The sequence below is a fragment of the Simochromis diagramma genome, unplaced genomic scaffold, assembly GCF_900408965.1.
Source record: "Simochromis diagramma unplaced genomic scaffold, fSimDia1.1 OVJJ01000344.1, whole genome shotgun sequence".
Taxonomy (NCBI): Eukaryota; Metazoa; Chordata; class Actinopteri; order Cichliformes; family Cichlidae; genus Simochromis; species Simochromis diagramma.
The window spans coordinates 6,055,283-6,075,961 of NW_024387375.1; the positions used below are offsets into that span (position 1 = coordinate 6,055,283).

Genomic DNA, 20,679 nt, shown 5'->3' on the forward strand with positions numbered 1-20,679 from the left:
TGCCATTTTGCCCAGATGCATAAATAATAACAGTAATTACTGGCCTAGCAATCAAAGTGTCGCCCCAGCGCGCTGGGCCTGTCTAGGGGAACAAATCGATAGGCATCTTAAAAGCCACATTGATTGTAGGGAGGGGGAAAAACACCAAGGGGGATGGGAAGATAGATAGAGACAGCCAGAGAGAGAAAGAGAGGGGGAGGAAAGGAGGAGAGGTGTGATAAGAGAGAGATGTTTCAAACTAAGAAGAATGGGTACAGCACGAGAGAGCGAGAGAGAGGCAAGTGTAACAATAACAGATGTAACTGAGGGTTTTTTCTTTGTTTAAGGGCAGTCGCTGAAACCATTAACGAACTTAAGAATAAGTTTTAAGGATATGTTTGGGTTTTTTTCTTTTTGGTACAATATTCACATGAAGGAGATCTCATTAGTCTCCATTAGTCCTTGGCCACCATTATCATTCATATCTGTACTGACTGGAAAAATCTCTAAAAATATATATGTATAATTATCAGAGCAGATAAATCAAACAGATGTTGTCCCCAGTTATGAAATCACTGTAACTTAGGGATATAATGTCAGATGTAGTTTTTTGTTAAGCAGAAAATGTGATATTAAATAAAAAATATATCTTTACACATGCAAGTGGATAACAGGCTTAGCTTTTAAATCATTGCTCATTGTTTCATTTAATTTCAGATGGATGTTGTACTTTCTTTCTGTATTGTTAAGGCTGTGTAATTCTTTAATTGCATACTGATATTGACTGTTTTCAGTCTATTGTGATTGCTGCACATGTGATGAATGTTATTACATTCTTGTGGTTTTTTTTACACCGTAATACAAAGAAAAAAATGCAGCAAGCAAGTTTGAAATGGAAAGATTTTCTTTAGATGCATTTTACTAAATCCTTCCTCAACTTTGTTAAGTTGCACTGATAGTCTGTAATTTTGGCCCTGGTCATAAATATACTTTCCTCCACCTGCACACAATGATGTCCTGAATTGCACCTGTAAGTCAGTGTAAAGCAAACTTGAGGGGGGAAAATAGGTTTTTAGTTTTCAGATATTTAGTCATTGTTTAATGTTGAACTGGAGACTTGTAGGTAAAAAATGAGCTCACTGACTCCATTTTTTTCCTGATGGAGTTTCATATCATGAACATGTTTGTCCCCCCTCCCCGTGTTCTCACTACTCTCTTGACCCCCAAAATTGTTCTTGCAACAGAAGATATAGTTCAGTCCCTTAAATCAGTGGTTCTCAAGCTTGTTCTTGTATGCTGAGCTTGAAAAGTTGAAAAAGTTCACACCTCACTTTGTTTTTACTAATTATTCACAATAAAAAAGAATCAAATATCACATTTTCAAGATGACCTCATCAAGGCCTTTCTTATTTTCCACATATACAAATATTCATTCAGTTTCCCTCTATGTTTTTGTTGTGGTTGTCCATGCCACTCCTGCAGAGCTGCTGCGCCTTACAGATAGAGGAGGCTTCAGAAGGCGTTTGCAATAAGGAAACATAGGTCTGTCCTTTCGCAGATCACTCTCTGTCTCCCATTTTCACTGGGAGGAGTTAAGATGCGGGGAAGAGAAAAAAGTGAGGGAAGCTTGAAGACATGCTAGCATAACAAAAAGCACCCATTGCTCTACAGCTAAGATCGATTCACAGCAAGTAAGGAGAAGAAGAACGATTACAACGCCTAATTACTCTTAATGTGAGGCAGACTTGAAACTATTCTTTAAACTTTCCTGTCATGGGGCATTCAATGAAGGTTAATATAAAGTTGGATTAGGACAAGGATTGTCTTGAATTGTCGTGGAGTTTTTGAGTCTTCTTTGCAAACACACACACACACACAATGTACATGGAAACACAGAGCGATACAAAAAAAAGTGACGTAGAGAAGACAGAACAAAAAGGGGAGCTGCAGAGAGGAACAGCGAGAACCAGACAGACAATTACAAGAGAGAAAGAAAATAAAGCAGAGGAATATGGGGAGAGACGGTGGTAAAGAGGAGCGAGAGAGTCTGAGTGTGTAAATAGAGTTTAAATGTGCAGTAGGAATGAAATTCGCCTTGGGATTGCCTAGGTAAACAAGACAGCCGAGGCTTTGGTGGAGATGCTAATAAAACAGAGCTGTTCTTATCAGCTGAGCAGATGGCCTAACCCATCACATCTCCTCAAACTGGGCCTAAGCCATCAGCATTCTAATGAAATTATTTATGATCGAAGATTACGTTCCAAACCTTAAACATACAGCGCCACGTTTACCTTCCCGAAAAGATGAGGACGGCCGGGCACAGAGGAGGTTTATGATGAGAAAGACACAGCCAGAAAGGGCAGGTAGACGGGGTTCGGGGAGGGGGGCGAGCGCGAATATACAGTGTGTTTATGGACACAAGCAATGAGATGGAAAAACGCACAACAGGAAAGAAGGGAAGGTGGGAGGGAGAGGACAAAACACTTCAATATACTTTGCTGGTGAGTGGAGGCGGACACAGGGGAGAGGGGAAGGACAGACAAACAATGTTCTGAGTGAAAAAGTATAAGTGGTTGTTTGTTTTAGAGGGCATGTCGCCCCTGTGGACCGCCCCAGCCCCGCGTCTCCTGTCCCCCCGTCTGACCCCTCTGCCCTGGCTTACCACCCGGGCCACTCCCCTGACAGTGGGGTTGCTTAGCCGACTTAGCCCAGGTCAGGCACCTTGACCAAGGGCACAGCCCTCCGCCCATTCCCCTGGCGCACAGGTATCTTTTTTTTTTTTGTCTCGCTCACTTGGTTTTCAGGCCCAGAAGCACGAGGGATAAACCTGGGAGCGACACATAGCAGATGAGGCAGGGGGGAGAAGACATGGAAACAGAAGAGGGGAGGGCAGAATAGCTGGAGAGACAAAGGTTGGAGAAGATGAGGGAGGAGACATGAAAAGGATGGAGGAGTAAAAGTAGGATAAAAAAAAGGGATAAATGGGGTAAAGAGGAGGGAGGAAGGATGGTAGATTGAGGGAGGAGAGAATTGATCTGCGAATGGTTAGTATGCAGCCCCCACTCCACCTCCGCCCCACCCCATCTTCCCCTCCCTCCTCTCCTCTCCTCTCCCATCAGTCAGTAAGGGCTGAGGGCTGAGAGTATGTTGTGGACCACTGCCCGGATGCCTCATACATATTAAAGCCCCCTGCTATTATTTATATCATGTCTCTGCTTCCCCTGCTCGCTGCCCCTCGTCCCCACCACACCACCATACATGCATGCACGTGCATCTCTGCGTGCACACACACACAGGTTCACACAGATGCGCTGACAGACAACTACTCGCACAAACAGTGACACACAATGACACACGGAGACATAAAAACAGACAGTCTAGTCACATACGCAGGGAAACAGAGGCGCGCCGTGTGCTTGCATAGGCACAAACGCACACACGCAGACACACACGCTCTCAGAGAGATTTGAATGATCTCGGTCTCTCCTCACGCCTCCCTTTGCGCCACATTCTATACCTGTTTTTATGTCTGAGCCTGACTCATCCTCTCAATCGCTTCGTCCCTTCCTCATCTTCTCATTTCTGTCTGATCTTTTTTCAATCTCGCCCTCCTGCTTGAGATGAAGTGATATTATTCGGATAGGTCTTAAGCCCGGTAAAGCCCATAAGGACCTGTTCGCCTCTCTGCCTTGTTTTTCAACACCACCGGGTCGAGGGATTTTGCCTCTTTCAAATGACTGGTCCAATGTTCTGAGCAGACTTGGTCCTTGAAAATGACAATGTGCTAACAATTACATATACATGGATAAGTATACAGACAGATAGATGCTGATATAATCGGTAACATGAAAAGCTCAAAGCGAGGTTCATCCAGAGTTTAATAGAGATATCCAGCCATTTAATGGACAGCTGCAAACTCTTAACTTTAAAACATTAATGAACGAGTCAGTTTTGATGTCAGACTCAAAAAGCACGCAGCTGTAGAGTGCTGACGTATTATCGACGCTGAGGAGAAGAAGGATCGGTAAACAAAAACACTGAATTTTCCTCGTGTTAAAAATTCTTGATTAAAAAGAGTTTGCTGACGTACGTGAAGGTCAGCTAGCACAGTGCTGTTGGTCTCCACATTTACCAGCCTCACCTGTTAGAGCTGGACAGAGAACGAGGGAGAAATAAATACATTAGACCTCAACAGCACAGTCTTTGGAAGTGAAAAGTGAAAAGAGTTTGCCAACTGAGAGCCAAACACACACACACGCTTGCTGTATATTACTCTGCTGAGCCGTTATCAGAGCTTCTGCTTATCACTGTGGGAGCTGCGATCCAGTGTGCTCTTATGTGATGCATGAGGTTAGCTGAGAAAAGAGACATTTTTATAAAGAAAAGAAATGTAAATAATGTCATTCATTTAATTCCCCTGTGTCAAGGGGGGCATATATTTTGAGGTTTCCGCTTTTTATTAGACCCCTGAACTATCTGAAACCTGTGTTGCTCAATGTGTTAATGGTTAAAATGCATAAGATTTAATAGATTTTTCTTATCTTGGACTTTCTCAGTAACTGCATTTATTATTGTGTTGATGCTATCAGATATTAAAATCCTCAAATATCTATCCAAATATGTTCCCAGGTCAGCATGGTCAGCCGTTCTCGCACGTTTTCAAAGTGTGACAGTAGCACAGTTGTTACGGGATAATTACTTTTCGAGTCTTGCAAGTATGCAGGGCAGCCTCTCCATATGGTGCCCATCAAATCTAGTATTTAATAATATGTTTATTACAGGTGGCGCAGTTGCAAAATGTGGCGCCGTCTCCCAAGAAATTAAGGCCTGCGTGTCTGGCGCTGAATAACATAAGGGGTGATAAAACCTCGTCTGTCATCTCCCCTCACTCGGTGGGGTTTCCTACATCTTTACCCCTCTCTGTTCCCTCATTGTCGATCGCTCTTATTCGCCTGCTCCCGCCTTCCTGTTCCCCTTCTTCCTCTCCCCCGGCTGTGATGTCCTTGAGGGCCTGCTGAAGCTCCCATAAAGCCTGCAGTAAATGGCTCTAATCCGGTAATAAATGGCTGTGTCCTACAGACAAGGGTGTGAGGCTGCTGCAGCCACGGCTTTATCAGATGGAATAGTATTGGCACACACACAAATGCGCGCACACACACAGACACACACATTCACAGATGTAATGGAACCTGCATAGATGTGTGTAAGCATGCATGCCCCCCCCACCTTTTCTGCTTCTCTCTCACACACACACACTTATTCATGCTGCTTCAGATGGAATCACACCTTCTTCAATTGTGCCGCTTTTATGGATGCCATGCAAGAGCAGTGCCATTATTGCCTTTAAATGATTAGAGATGCGACTATGATGCATTATGATGATAGGATCATATAGAGCTGTATGAGCTGTTACGCTGCTGCCTGCTAGGATAGACTGTAACTGAATGAAGGAGCCGGGAGGGACACGGGGAATAAGAAGTATAGTAATGTGACCTTTGGAGATAGTTGGAGTTCACCTGTTTTTAATCAGCAAATACAATTGATTTTTATCTCCTCCTGGTTTTATTTGTGTAGCACTGTAGTCACTTGATCCTCCGAGACAGGACTTAAATGTGTGTGTGTATGTGTGCGCGAGCATGTTGGAGGGGTGGCAGGTGGGGCTGTCTTACATCCTCTCATTCCTTGTTCAGTTGTAACCCAGAGCGGCACTTTCATTTTCCCGTCATAACATATATTGATTTTTTTTTCAGTGCACTTGTGTGTGTGTGTGTGTGTGTGTCTGTGTGTATTTGTAGGCGTGTGCTCGCTCACGTATAGTTATTTTTGCACAAAGCGTCTGGTTTTGATCGGTTTGTGTGTGCTTCTCTTCAGGTGGAGCTGACTGGCAGCAGTGTGTTCGACTACATCCACCCAGCGGACCACGTCGAGATGGCGGAGCGGCTGGGAATCAGGCCACATCTACGGGCCGAGGCCGGCTGTCACACAGCCCCTGAGAGCGCTTCCAGCTCTGCGTCCACCTCCTCCTTAGCTGGTACCCCTGAACCCGGTACTGTCATGGCAAGAAAGCAGAAAGAAATATAACAAATACATAATATGATTTTCAACAATTCACTGTGCTCAAATGGCATTATTAAGACAAAAGTCAAAAAAAAAATATTCTTGAAAAAGCTAATGTTATTTTCTCATCCCCAGCAGCTCCATCCAGTCCTCATTCTCCTGCCGACGATCCACCCGAGCGTGGCTTTTTTATCCGCATGAAGTCCACGCTCACCAAAAGAGGCCTGCATGTCAAGTCTTCTGGATACAAGGTATGAGAGGAAATGCGCCACCATAATTTGACAACATATTATGCATTCCTTAGCTTACTTGCATGTGTTCGGAATAAAATAACAATTTGGGTTTGTGTTGCTGGTGTTTCACACACACGCACAAGGTGGTCATTGCCAGTATATTTTATGGCTGTGACCTTATTTCGCTCTGAACCGCTCCACGTATCACAGTTTACTGCGCTCACTGCTAATATGTCCAAGTTTATTGCATATTGATAAATGCTGCATTTTCTAAATCAGTGCATCAAACAGCTCTGATTCCACCTGATCTTTATTTAGTAATCCTCTTATAGACTGGCTTGTGCGTATGAGTGTGTAAGAAAGACTTTGTGCTTGTCAGGTAATCCACGTGACGGGACGAATCCGCTGCCGCCCCGCTCTCGTCCCGGGCTCCACCCGATCAGTGCGTCGACCGATGGGTTTGGTTGCGCTGGCGCACACTCTCCCGCCCTCCACGCTTAATGAAGTCCGCATGGAGAGCCACATGTTTGTGTTCCGAGTGAACATGGACCTACAGGTTACATACTGTGAGAACAGGTAATCCATCTATTGTTTTGCCTTTTGGGAGTCGCTCTATCTTTCATGTTTTTTCATGAGGAGCTGGCAGAGCACCCAGCCAGTTGGTGGTGTTAGCACACACATCTGCTTCTGTTTGGCTGACAAATGTGTGTGTGTGTTTTTTGTTTGTTTGTTTTTTTTCTTCCTCCAATGCTCTACAGGATCTCTGAGTATATGGATCTGACTCCAGCAGAGGTAGTGGGACATACCTGTTACCATTTCATCCATGTAGAAGACCTGGAGAACCTCCGGCAGAGCCACGAGGACTGTGAGTCACATACATATGGATACGTATAATATATGATGTTCATCCCCATCCCTCTCTTTCTTCAAGTATCTGAACTTGGCAGAGCTGCTACAAGAGCCTGTTGAAATCTCCTCCTGTACTGTTGTTAGAGGCGCCCTCTGCTGCCACCTTCATGAACTGTCAAACCATTAACAGGTTTCTTTTCTTCCCATCTTTGCTCCTCAGTGCTAAGAAAAGGCCAGGTAGTGACTGGTTATTATCGCTGGCTCCAGAGGAGAGGAGGGTACCTGTGGATCCAGTCCACTGCCACTGTGTCCATCAACCACAAAGCCCCCCACGAACGCAACGTTATCTGGGTTAACTACGTCCTGAGGTCAGTAGAACCTGAGCAAAGCTGAAACCGCCGTTTCTCCACGAGTGCTGTTAGGAAGTCATTTTATGTATGCAGGCATCACACTGTGTACAGAGACCCTTTGAAGGGATAGCTGATGAAATGTAGAGGGATTATTGGGATAGGGAGGTTCATTTATTCCAGCATGTGAGAAAACTGGTAAGGATACACACGAAACGACGAGATCAAAGCAGCAAACCACTGCCTAATTAATGTAATGGTTATTTTTGATTTTATTATAAATCTTGAAAGATTGGCTAAAATATCATTAAATTCGTCTTATTCTTTTAATAGATTTTTAGATTAGTTTGGATTTGCTAATGTTTCTGACAGTTTCTATGCGTCACGACCAACATACAGTAAAATTTGCGGCTTCAAAAGCCGTACTTTTTCTTTCAAAATGTTCCTCATTCGACAGTGAAATGTTTATTTTATCTTGTATTTTAAATAGTAATTAGTAAAAGTTATCACTTTTTCATACCTTTTGCAGTTCGGGTTTTTTCATCCTGCATAATGTTACTTTATGCATTATTCTATTGTTATTTAACGCTATTATTCTGAATAAGCAGACACCCTGTTACAGAAAGCTCCAAATCAGATTAAGAAAATTTTGAAAAACCTGGCACCTTGGTTTCTTTTTAAATATAAATTACCTTGTAAATGTCGTATTACCTTTGTTTAAGGCTTTGGTGTGTTTACCACGGAGCGAGCGCGAGAGAACACAACAGAACGCGCGCATAGCAGCAGAGCAGTCAGACAAAAACAAGAGGAGTAGGCTGAATTTCAATGCTAATTGGACTGAAGCTATATAATTACAACAAATGGATGTCAGAATTTTGGGGCTGAATGGTGTTTTAGTTAATTAGTGCTGTAATTACAAGAGCTCATTAACTTCTCCAACAGCCTCCTCCTTGTCTGAGCTTAACTGTGTATAGGTGGGCTGCTGAGTGGAGCATTTGTGTGTGTGTGTGCGCATCTGCGTGTCTTTCGGGGGGTGCGGTCTGCCTGTGTGTCTGTTTGCATGTGTCAGTGTTTGTGCATGTGTGATGAGGGCTGTTGGAAGGAGTGAGTGTGTGTTAGATGGAGGTTAGAAGGGTGTGAGGCAGTTTGGCTATTGGAGGTAGTTATTAGGCTGATTATATGTTGTTTCCATCTCTAAGTATTCACTTAAATCAGCATGGCATTCCTGTTTTTTTTTTAAGTGCAAGTGGCTTTAAGTGGTAGATGATTTGTGTATACATCCAGCTTTTCACTCTCTCCCTTTCTCTTTTTTCCCATTTTTTTTACATCTATCCATCCAGTCGAACAGAGCTGCCCGACACTCCCCTGGATCTGCTGCAGCTACCAGAGAGCATAAGAGCAGAGCGACTTCGAATCAGCTCGTCCCCGACCGACGGCTCCACACAGGCCCGAGGTACCACACTACGTACATTGCTACCTTACTGTGACGTCCCATTGATGCACTTGCCCGTGCCTCATCGTGTCATAAAAATCTCCTTCCTCCTCAGGCTCACAACCTGTGAAGAGCTCAGTGGGGAAAAGCGACCCTGACACTAAAGGCAGAGACAAATTCACCACCACGGCCATTCAATCAGAGGACAGGAGGAAGCGCCTGCTGAGGTCTGACCCGGAGGGCGCACCTCCCGAAACCCGTCGCAGACTGGAGGAGCTCCGTCACACGGAGGAGAGTGTCTCTGCCTCCTCAGACCTGGCGAGCGAAAGCGAGGGGGAAGAGGAAGATGAAACCGAGTGGGACCAGGGAGGCGACAGCGACAGATTGAAACGGGAAGACAGCGGAGGAGGAGGTAAACAGAGCAGAGGAGGAGACACCCCGACGAGAGGGGAGAGGGGAGGGAGGGTGCACAATGGCCGGGCTGTGATCCAGCAGCTGAAAAGTGTAGTGACTCCATCTCCCCTGCCCGGCAGCCCAGGCATCAAGACTGAGCATGAAGCCCTGACCACCGGGGGGCGCTGGGGATCACACACTCAAACTTCCACCTCGCACACACACACCACTCAGCCCCAGCCCTCGCATGCACACACGCCGTCCAGCAGCCTCAATGGTGACAGCCCCACCACCCCGATCCCGGACTCCTCTTCCAGCAGCGAAGCCCCACCGAAGGGTTTGTTCACTCCCCCGTCCCCAGCTTTGTCCCCCGCCATGCCCGTGTCCTCCCCGTTGCCCCGCGAGGACAGGGCTGTGTCGGCGGGGGTGGTCAGCCGGAGCAGTGGCGGTAGTGGTGGTGTAGGTAACGGTCCTGACTTTGAGCTGCTTCAGAGACTGGCTGCTGGAAGTGCAGCGGGCCGGGTCCTCTTCCACCCCCTTGCCCTCGGCCCGCAGGGCCCTCAGAGTCTCTATGCCCCAAGCACTATCCGCTACGCTCCACCTGAGCTCCCCCCTTCCCACCACCACAGCACAGGACACAGTGATGGCCTGCAGCTACGCTCGGACCACCACAAGGGACCCCCACCGGCCTTCTTCCCCCACCTACAGCGGCTGGCCGGCCTTCCACCCTTCAGTGGTTTCTCCCCATCTGACAGCCCCTTCTCCTCTAGCCTGCCCTTCTGTATGAATGGACTGAGGGGGGCTGCGGGCACAGAGGAGGACTGAGTCTCAGAGGGGAGGATGTGAGAGGAGAAAATAAACTGAAGGAGAGAGCGGAGTGACAGGACGGAAAGAGAGACATTGAAAAGGGCAGGAGAGACAGAAGTGGCAGTAGATTAAACCTCTGAGGACGTTACTAATTGGACAATGAGTTGAATAACTGCAATCTAAAGTGTGTGACAAGCCGCTGCCATAGGATTTTATCATGTCAGCCTGTTGTGTACAAGTGACAGTGACTCTCAGAGAAACGGGGACATGGAAACTTTTGACTGGTTGTCCCTCAAGACTTTTCATCTTCGCGACAACAACGAACTCTGCTCTGTGACTTTCTCTAGATGACTGTGTTGATTTATGTGTCTCTTCCACTCAGAGAAGCCATATTGTACATAGAGAGAAAACCATGACGACCCTCAGCTCACATCCTCACCGTCAATGTCCGTCACCGCACATTAACCCAATTAACCCTAAAACCAGTAGGAAGAGATGGGCACTCGTCTGTAGGAATAAAAATGACTTTGGAATATAAATTTTTATTATTGCAGTATTATACAAATCATCTCTTTCAGTGGGCTCCGGGTGACAGTTTGATTATAGGGTTTCAACTTAAAATAGGTGGAGACAGCTTTTTGGTGTTTTGTATCGATACTTAAAATAATAATATAAAACAATAATATTGAAAAAAAGATCCAAGTATTCATCGATTCAGCCATACTAAAAGCACACTTTTGGGACAAAAGTATGATTAAAGTAGTCCCAGACATTCCATTATATATAAGGGAAGGAAATGCAATGCAGACAGGACGCTATTTGTATTGTTTGATTATAGGAAGGCGATTTGTTTAACTGATTATGACTTCTAGTGTATCATGACAATGTACAATGCTGCAGTTGTGTTTGTGTATGAAAGCCATATTCTTGTTTGTTTTTAGGTTTATATTCTTTTTCTTCACCAGGTGAAACCGATTGGGAAATTGTTTAAAATACGACTGTTTTAGTGGATGAAAAAAAAACTGTGAAAATGCTTTAGGAGGGGAAATGTGCTGGACAGAAGTGTTTTTATCATTTAAACATGTTTTTTTTTTGTTTTTTTTCTGAGCACTTACCGAAATTTGTTCTGGTGTGAACTCTAAAGCACTTCACGGTTCGGCGTGTGATCCTGTTAAAACAGAAAACAATGCAAGAGCGGCCGCTAATATCATAGCCTGAGCACGGTATGTGGAGTGGGGGTGGGGGGTGGGGGATATAAATGCTCATTTAGAAAGGCAGGTAAATAAACAAGACCACATGTGGTCATTAAAATGTGACCGTCGGAGGTCGATAAAACAAAACAGAATTGTTCTGATATTGGTTTCAGTTCAAGCGAGTCAACTGGAGATAAAGTTTTAAATTAAAAAGTGGGGATATGAAACACTTTAAATTTCAGTTTCATAGCAATTGATTGGAGCTCCTCTCAGGAAAAACAAAACACTTTTGACTTGGAAAAAATGAAACAACTAAAACAAAATTATACATATATGTGTAAGAAAATCACAACTAAAATAATAAAGAAGAAGGAGAATTCATAAATAATAACATTTGGAAATTTCACCCGGCCAAACTCATCAGGAAAAAGAAGTGAGAAGAATAAAATTTAACCACGATATGCAGTGATATAAGCTGTGAGAGAGATACATTAAAAACAGTCTAGCACTTTGTAATAAGGTCGTCTGATCTGCCATGTTAGCCAAATACATGTAAATTTATATATACAGCAATTTGTTGAAAGCCAGGCCTTCTGGCACTATTTTCTTTTTCCTTCTTCTAAATTGAGATTATGATCGACAGCCTGATCTGAGGGTTCGCTTTATGGAACCGCTCATATCGTCACGTCTGACAGAGGCTGGGTGGGGGTTTTAAAAAAAAAGACGGGGCGGGGGAAAGGGTGCACTACACACCCATACTACAAATATGTGTCAGCGCACATATTCTCGGGTGTTTACTGGTATAATAAGTGTGTGTGTGTGTTTGAATGCGGGCGTGTTCGCCTGTTAAAAGTGTGTGAGTGAGTTTGGATTTTGTTTTGTTTTGTTTTTGGGTTTTTCTGTTGTTGTTGAATTAAACGGCTAACCCCTCGCCCATCACTGTGAATCTAACATTATTCTCCCATCTTTGTGAATACTCCACCCACTCGTCAAATAAAATGAACAAATGTAAAAATAATAACAGTGATACAGATGATGATGATGATAACAATAAAATATTCCAGTAGAGGAGCACAACTCAATGTCGGTTGTTTCTTTCTTGCTTTTGCAGGCGTGGAGAGTAAGCAGTTGTGATATCTGAATTTTTAAATGTGTTGATGCTTTCGATTTCTACATATAGCTCCTTGAGATTTCATGTGATTTAAATAGATACAATTTTTTTCTGCACTCACATTTGTTAATTCTTTTCATTTAACATGCATATTCTGAGTACTTAGAAGACAAATGCAGAGAGGATGTGTTAAATCTTGCACAGTTCTTTATTAAAATAGATAGATAGATAGATAGATAGATAGATAGATAGATAGATAGATAGATAGATAGATAGATAGATTGTGCAGGTCAGACTAGACATCACTTGAGTGTTAGTTGCTTTGAAATAAACCCAGAAGCGCAGAGAGTCTCTCACTTATAGGTGTTCATGCATTACCACGTGTGTGTACATTGGCCGTTTGCTTGCATGTCTGTCTGTGTGTGTCTGTGTGTGTGCGTGTGCGTGCATTTCCGTGAATTTGTGTGTGTTGTCTGAAGCAGCCCCAGGGAGGGGCTCTGACATTGAAGACGGGTTAAATCCTGTTTTACATTCAAGTGGCAGGCCCTAGTTCATTAGAGTGAGGATCATTCCTCCTCAAGACCAAAGGAAGCGCATACTAAACAAGAGCAGTTGTTGGGGAGAAAATGCCATTGTACGTGCAAAACCGTATGTACTGTATAAGTGGGTGTGTGTGCGCTGATGTGCCGTGAATTGAGTTACAAAATAACCTTTCTTCTTTATCTCTTCTTTTCTATGGAGTAACATCTTTATAGAGGGAAGTAAAGGTGCGGCTTCTGCAGATTAAATCACCGTGGGTTATTTGTGTGTGTGTGTGTGTGTGGCGGTGGCATTTCTCCTGACTGTCTTCTTCTCAGCCTGTCACTGAGCCACCCGTACGCCCTCTCTGTCACTAACTTTGATGGCTTATCTTACCCCTTGAATTAGAGTCGTGCTCCTTGGGGAAATACCTTACCACATGTAAATGGATTTGAAAAAAAAAGTACAAATATGGAAAGGAATAATAGCGTGAGGGACGGAGGGAGACAGCCAGACAGTTTCCATCTGACATGGGCTCACTACATTTCTCAGGCTCTTTTTCCCTGATTCTTTTCTACCTCTATGATTTTCATCTTTGTCATTGTTTCCCAACAATCACCCCTTTCTCCTCTCAGCCAGGAGAAGGCCAATCCATACTTAATGCAGTTCTTAAGGCAGATCCTTTGATCCGTACGTATGGCATTTAACACCTGAAAGCAGATGAGCACTCGGCGCTCAAAATAAGCAGAGGTTAAGACTCCAACTTTCGATGCTGAGAGCGTAGATGTGAAGCTGAGGTTTGGAGATGTATGAGGCCAGACCTGGACTTTGGGGTATGTTGTGCTGGCGTTATGGTTCCTATAGCTGCTCTGGGTCTGGCGTAGATGGTGTTTATCAGTGAGGGCGCGTCTCCTGCCTCTGGGCGCACTGCCCTTTAGACGCGCCAGGCCTCAGGAGCCTCCTGCATGCCAAACAGACCTGTGCAGTCAGATGCAGCCACGGAGGAGCGAAACGGAGAAGAGGTGGGAGGGGAGGAGAAGGGAACGTGAGGAGGAGACCAGAAAGAAAGGACTTGAGGGTGAAAGGGTAGAAGAGGATCTGAGGAAGAGAGCTGAAAGGGGCTCAGGGAGGAGGAGGTGGTTGTGTGTGTGTGTGTGGTGGGGGGGTGCTCGTCACACTGCTGCAGTAGCCATCTAGCCTATTCGCACCCTGCATGTGAAACACAACTGCTCCAAAACGCCCTGGGAATCTGCGAAGGAGAGGTGGGAGGGAAGGAGAGGACAGCCGGAGTGAAGAAGGAGAGGAGAGGAGGAGAGTAGGAGAGGGTGACTCCGAGGTGAGTCTCAACAGCAACACTGTGTGTCGATAGCTGGGAGATATCACAGACCTTCGCCCTAACCCAGTCAGAGATAGTAATCACAGACAAAGCCCCCCCATGACTAACACTCCCCCCCCCACACACACACACAACCACATGCTGCCCGTTTGAGTTCAGATATTCACACATGCTCGCCGATGAGCAGCTCGTTATAAAAATTATTCATGTACAGCATGAATAGACGTCTATGTGTGCACGGACAGTTTTTACATCTTTTGACTCCTGCTGCAGGGAGCCTTAACTACAAACTCTGACAGCACGTATACATTATACTGGGCGCTGTCTGCATGAACCAAAAAATAATAATTTAAAAGCAATAAACACGTTGAGATTTATGTGGCTTGATAATTTGCTGCAGCTGAAGGTTTTTGATTTCTTAAGATGCAGGAGAGAGATGTTGACACATCTCCCCTTCTCATGTATGCCGGCAAGTATTTATTCACAGTATGCGTGTGCTCTCCATATTAGTGATTTTTTTAAATGGCCCCAGCTGTTAATCCTGAAGTCACTGAGAACATGCCCTTCGGGGGATTTATAATTGATCAGTTTCATCACATTTTATGAGATAATTCCTCTATTATGAAACTCTCCGTACACCAACAACAAACATCATATCTGAGGTCTCATTCGATGGGTCATTAAAGGATACGCACTGATGTAACTCGACAGATTTCTTCTTGCTTTATTACTGTATATACAGTAGAGTGCACAGGAAGTCGTGCATTAAAAAAAAGTAAACAATGTTGAACCCCATCTCCACATCTGCATTCAAACTCTTTAATGATCAACAACCCTTCACATCCATTAAATAAGCAATCATAGTGATTATAGTGTGGAATTCACTCAGAAACATGGCTACAGCAATACAGAGTGTGTGTAAATAATCACAGGAAAGCCTGTGAAAAATAGGCTTTGCTTCTAAAACTGTAGTTACTAAAGTTTCAAACTAAAGCGACAGAAGTGCTATTGCCCTTCGAAAACAAAATAATAATGAAAAAAAAAAAAAAAAGCTGGAAAAAACCAAATTAAAAGCCCTCAGAGATTTTTGATCAAAACAAAATTACAGACCTGAAACACACACTCTGCAGTCCCCCTCGTAGGTCTCGCAGTTTATCACATCCAGCTTGTTTTAGTTCCACGCTTTCAAGAAAACTTCAAGTAGTCATTCACAGTTAATTATACTGAATAAGACAAACAGCACCCAACAACAGTTGGCTGTGAATGAGGATTAAAATGATATAGGGCAGCAAAAAGTAAACTTGAAGAAATAACGTGGCGTTCTCGGCGAGTCTTTGCAGAATGTAAAAAGAAAAAGAAAACAATTCAGACTGATGACGTAAGAGACTCAGCTCTGGCTACATGTAGTTATAACAAAACTTACAAAATGTTGATTTATTTTCGAAGGTAGTTAAACTACCCAATTACCAGCATGTTTCACAAATTTCTTCGACCAGTTTTCAAAAAGGTCTTAAAAGTCTTTCCCCACATTAATATTCATCTTGATAACAACAGATAATAAGATCGTATCTACAGACTCACACACGGCCTGCATATGTAGGCTGCTTATATACGCACATGTACACAAAATCCACACACATACAAATAAGGGAAACCCTGAATTGGAGCAGCACACATGCACAGCTTTCCACTCTGCATTCCTGGAAGACCTCTACTTGTTTTGCCCCTTGCCGTCACTGTCCTCGCTGTCGCGGGGGCCACGGTAACCCCGGTGTTCGCGCCTCTCCCGGCACTCTCGGCACTCCTCTTCATCCTCTCCCTCCTCTCCCTCGTGGATGATCTCCACCTCTAATCGGCCGATGTAGAGCGATACAGCGCAGAGCCAGAAGAGGGCGACGCTGCCCACCACGGCTCCTTGGAACAGCAGTGCTGGCACAGACAGCAGCATCATCCTCCGCAAGGCAAAGAGGCTGCCAATATACGAGGCACCGCCAAACGACACGCACGCACCTCCCAGGATAAAGAAGGCTGAGGAAAAACAGATTGACATGGTATTATTGTAGAAACCCAATTAATTTCCTCATAAGTCACTGTAATTAAAGCTGGCATGGAGGCAGGTTGAATCGACTTTTCCTTTTAATTATTTAGATTAAAATAAAAGATTAAGTGGAAGATTTTCTGGCATCAAACTTATTTCAGAAGTTATACAAACCGTTCCCCTGATTTAGCATTGAGAATACATCAAGTAGGTCAGCAGCTTTTATTTTGACATAACACCGCGTTCCTTCGATTTACTGCTGTGGCTCGAAAGTTTTGTTTTCAGACAGTTTTCAAATATTCATGCCCATCAGCTGTCAATTAATATTGATTCCATGAAGGTCTTCTTTAATAAAATTTTAAGAGCCTAATCTCACGTGTCAGGTAATGATGATGCTGGTTACAACTAGATATCAAGGATTTTGACTCTGTTTCAAGTCAATTGCAGGAATCCTTGTGAAATTATTCATATTAAAAGTGCAGCAAGTGCCCATTACAAAGTTTTCTACTTCACAAAAACAGCAGATGTATGTTTACATTTTTAGATAAAAAATATCTTCTAGAGAGAAACAGAGTTTAAAAATCCTCTTGATCTTAAATTTACAGCCGCATCGACCGTTTGTTACTTTAAATTTTAAGCGTATTTTACAAACAGGCTTAGGCTTAAATGGTCTGGTTTTCAGCTCTTCTGCACATAAAACTATCCCGTACCATATCCTGCTTCTCGTCCCACATCGCTTTGGACGAATGCGATGACTCCGATCCCGGTCGCCAGCAGACCGTTCCTGAACCACGAGAGGAAGCCTGCAGAATGATCAAAGGCAGAAATAAACAACTGACACGTTACAGATAACCAAAATCAATCATGCTGTTTACTGTAGCTGCATACCACAGCCTAATTACTGCCCTTTAATCTGCATCAGTTTAACGACACCAGATCCTGATGTTTAAAAAAAGAAAATGATGTTTAAACAACATATCTGTGATAAAAACGGTGGCTTGCTCAGATTATAATAACTTAATATTCAGAAACAAATGCTTTTAACTCTTGGTTTAAACTTGAGTTCTGTCCCACAGTGGAGACAGAAGAGATGGACGTCCTCGCAGCTCTTCCTTACAGCAGGAACCAAACACAGTTTGCAAAAAACACACCGAGTCCTGACATGAGGTGAAACCGGACAAAGCAAACAAACTGTGTGTGTGAGCAGGGAGCATAAACAAAGACTAATTTAATAAGGACACCAAATCCTTAACGGAAGTGTGACAACTAATGAGGTCTCATACACCAGACATGCAATAAACCCAAACCCCATGAAGGATACGATGCTCTAACTGTTCAGAGAGGTGCTGATTCAACTATATGATAATTTTGTAGGGTGTAGTTTGGGGTGCTAATGAGCTGCTGTGTGCAGATATAAACAAAATAACAGAAACGTAATAAAGTATAGAGCCATGCAGTTTAAAAGGACCACAAACTGGAGCTGAATCAGCACTTAATGAAGGCCGGGTGTATTACAGGACTGTTGTATTTAGACTCGGTATAGTGATAATTATTTTAACTTAGTGGATCCTCATAAGCAAGGACATGACTGCACTGACATACTGCATAATGTCACCAGGGTTAGAAGTGGACCAGTTATGCCTTTTCCTTTTACTGTGTCACATGCTCTGTATACATTCATGTGGAAAAGAGCATTTGCAGGGCCTCAGAAAAAAATGAGCGCATCCTTATTACCTCCACGAGAATTAAGAGCGCAAGCAGCAGCCAGGTGCTGCCAATCAAATGCACTTAACTGATCACCAGCAAATATGTGCACACCTTTAAAAGCAGAGGTTTAGGCAGTTTGCTGGTGTGGAGCGTTCAGGCGTGTGTAAACACGATGCCATAATCTTTACAGCAGTGAACAGATTTATTCTGAGCAAATGCAAAAACCCAAGTGCTACATATGCCAGACTCTACAGGCCTCGGTTACCATGTTAAATGTTCCCACCCACCTAACATCTGAAGGAGAGGACAATTATCCCAGGCACAGCAGAAAATATACAACTTTAAATCTATAATGTCAGAAAAAGAAATCCAGACCTCAACCTGATTGGACCTGTGCTGGGAAAAAGAGAGCTGTACATAAACGAATGCCTGTAAACTTGAATTTACTCAAGTAACACTGTAAAGACGAGTAAACCAAAATTCCTCCAGTGATGTGAGAGACTGATAAAGTCACACAGATGGTGATTCCTTCAAGTTTTCCTATAAGCTCCTGAATCAGAGAGTGTACATAGTTTTTCACAGACCTGTAAGCTGTTGTGGCTCCAAGGTTATAAACATGTTTGCCTAAGACGTGAAGGGTTTGAACTTGGAGCAAACACAAACGAAGCCCCAATGGAATTCACAAGCTAGTGTACTCCTAGTCTGGATAAAGTTGCAGGAAGAAGAACATTTGGTGTAAAATCTGTGCCAAATCAAATATGCAGAGCCATCCTCTGTGGTGACCTCTTGGGAAATACGGGAGCAGCTGAAAATACCTGCGCTCCATGTGCACTGTCTCTTGTGACAGTGGAGGTTCATGTTTAACACGGCCAAAATTTCAAGTATTAAGGTCACTGTATTGTGCCTGTGTATACTGCTCTAAAGGCTTGGTTTCAGTCAGTTTTCTAGTCTGACCTCTGCATGAAGAGCACAGCAGCTCGACCCACCTGCAGCCTCCAAACTTTCTGTCTGCACAGAGCACGAAAGTACGAAAGAAAGCTGGCTTAAAGGGACAAAAAGGAAATTAAAGATGTTCTTCTTTTTTTGTAATTAGCCAGATGTAAGCATGCATTTTTGATTTGCCAGTTAATTGTTTCAACTTAAATGTAATCTCTGTAAAATACTAACCGTATACTGGAGAACATACTGACCTACCAGCCTATATTGTAACTCTCTTCTAAAGATTATTCGTGCAAGACATTTTTCAGGTGCCACTGTAGATGCAGGTTGGATTTCGGGAAGATGTTTTGTGTTGTTTGAGCCCCGTCCTGCAGCAGCTGAACTGCTTTGCTATGCTCAATCTCTGAACATGACTACAAATGAACCTTAAAGCATTGCAGTACATACACTCATCTTAAGCATGAATGTCACTGCAATGTTGGGGCTTTTACTTATTTCTCTGAACTGTTCTTTTTCTGCGGTGGAATGATTTTACAGCACACATTTTTAATAACGTTAAAAAAAAACAAAAACTGGGTGCACAAATTGTATGTATTTAGGATTTTTTTATATCCACACAGAGTCAAAACTATACCGATAGACTCAAGTAGATACATGCATACTCACAAATATTTGGTTAAATGTCTCTTAGTAGATGCATTTGCTTGCCACCAGCAGGTTTCTTGCATAATTCTTCATGGATATTTTACCACTTTTCTTGATAGGATTGGTATGTGCCCTGGCACAGACCTGGCTTTTAAGCGTAGTCCACAAATTTTCAGTAGAGTTGAGGTCGGGGCTTCTGGAAGGCCATTCCAGAAGCCCTTGGCTATAAAACTTTTCCCCAAAAGGCATTTGGTTTGTCCATGTGGGCAGCTCCAAATTTCAGTCAAGCTTGAAGGTGGTTATTTTGGAGCAGTGGCTGCTTTCTTGGTCAGCATCCTCTCAGCCCATGGTCAGGTGAAACGGGTCTTCTGGCAGTTTCTAGTTCATGGCAGACCTGAACCTCTTTGGTTCCTGGGTTGTTCCTAAACATCTTAACCAGTTGCCTCTCATGTGAGGATGAGGGTTTAGGTCTTCATCCAGAGTTTGACAAAGTGGTGACAGATCTGAATAACCTGTGCCTACGGACAATTGTTCGATCCTGGAATCTGCAGTTCTTTAGAAATGACTTCAAGAGACTTTCCTGACTTGTGCACATCTACAATTCTTCTTCTTAGATTTTCACTGCCTTCCTTGGACTTTTCCATTGTTCTAAATACTGGTCTGTCCAATGAGTGCTGTCAAAAAGAAACTACCAGTTACAGTAAATCACGATCACTAATGAGAAGTAAAATGTTCTTAGTCTTTTCAAACTAAAAGACACTGGCTGTCTCTATTTGAGGCTGTACATATGCTTCTGACTCTAAAGAAAATCCTAAATAAATTCAAACCTGTTTTTCAAAGCAATTAAAGATGTGTGCTGTACAATCATTCCACCCTCGAAAAAAAGTTCAAAGAAATCATTAAAAGCCCCCCCCCCAACCACACACACACACACACACACACACACACACACACACACAAAACCATGACATCCACACCCGTGATAAAAGTATAACTTATTACACTTTGAGTCCGACACTGACTGACCAGAGAAGAAACATACAAAAGTTCATTTTGCTCCATGCTGCAGAAATCCTACAAGGGTTAGTATGAAA

General features: G+C 43.5%; 2 protein-coding genes across 3 annotated transcripts in view; one reads left to right on the forward strand and one right to left on the reverse strand.

The window, feature by feature from the left end:
• Positions 1 to 12,359, forward strand: part of npas1 (neuronal PAS domain protein 1) — a 38,684-nt gene extending 26,325 nt beyond the window's left edge. Inside the window, exons 6-12 of one of the 2 annotated variants that reach the window (XM_040009400.1) lie at positions 5,851 to 6,025; positions 6,172 to 6,287; positions 6,649 to 6,845; positions 7,028 to 7,134; positions 7,339 to 7,486; positions 8,806 to 8,918; positions 9,013 to 12,359. In XM_040009400.1, the coding sequence (XP_039865334.1) occupies positions 5,851 to 6,025; positions 6,172 to 6,287; positions 6,649 to 6,845; positions 7,028 to 7,134; positions 7,339 to 7,486; positions 8,806 to 8,918; positions 9,013 to 10,115 (1,959 nt within the window). In that variant the 3' untranslated portion in view covers positions 10,116 to 12,359. The remainder of the gene's footprint in view (positions 1 to 5,850; positions 6,026 to 6,171; positions 6,288 to 6,648; positions 6,846 to 7,027; positions 7,135 to 7,338; positions 7,487 to 8,805; positions 8,919 to 9,012) is intronic. The other variant, XM_040009401.1, reaches the window with a different exon arrangement.
• A 2,597-nt stretch (positions 12,360 to 14,956) lies between these two features.
• Positions 14,957 to 20,679, reverse strand: part of tmem160 (transmembrane protein 160) — a 6,299-nt gene continuing 576 nt past the window's right edge. Inside the window, exons 3-4 of the mRNA XM_040009397.1 lie at positions 17,005 to 17,097; positions 14,957 to 16,284 (exon numbers count right to left, since the gene is read on the reverse strand). Of these exons, the coding sequence (XP_039865331.1) occupies positions 15,968 to 16,284; positions 17,005 to 17,097 (410 nt within the window). The 3' untranslated portion in view covers positions 14,957 to 15,967. The remainder of the gene's footprint in view (positions 16,285 to 17,004; positions 17,098 to 20,679) is intronic.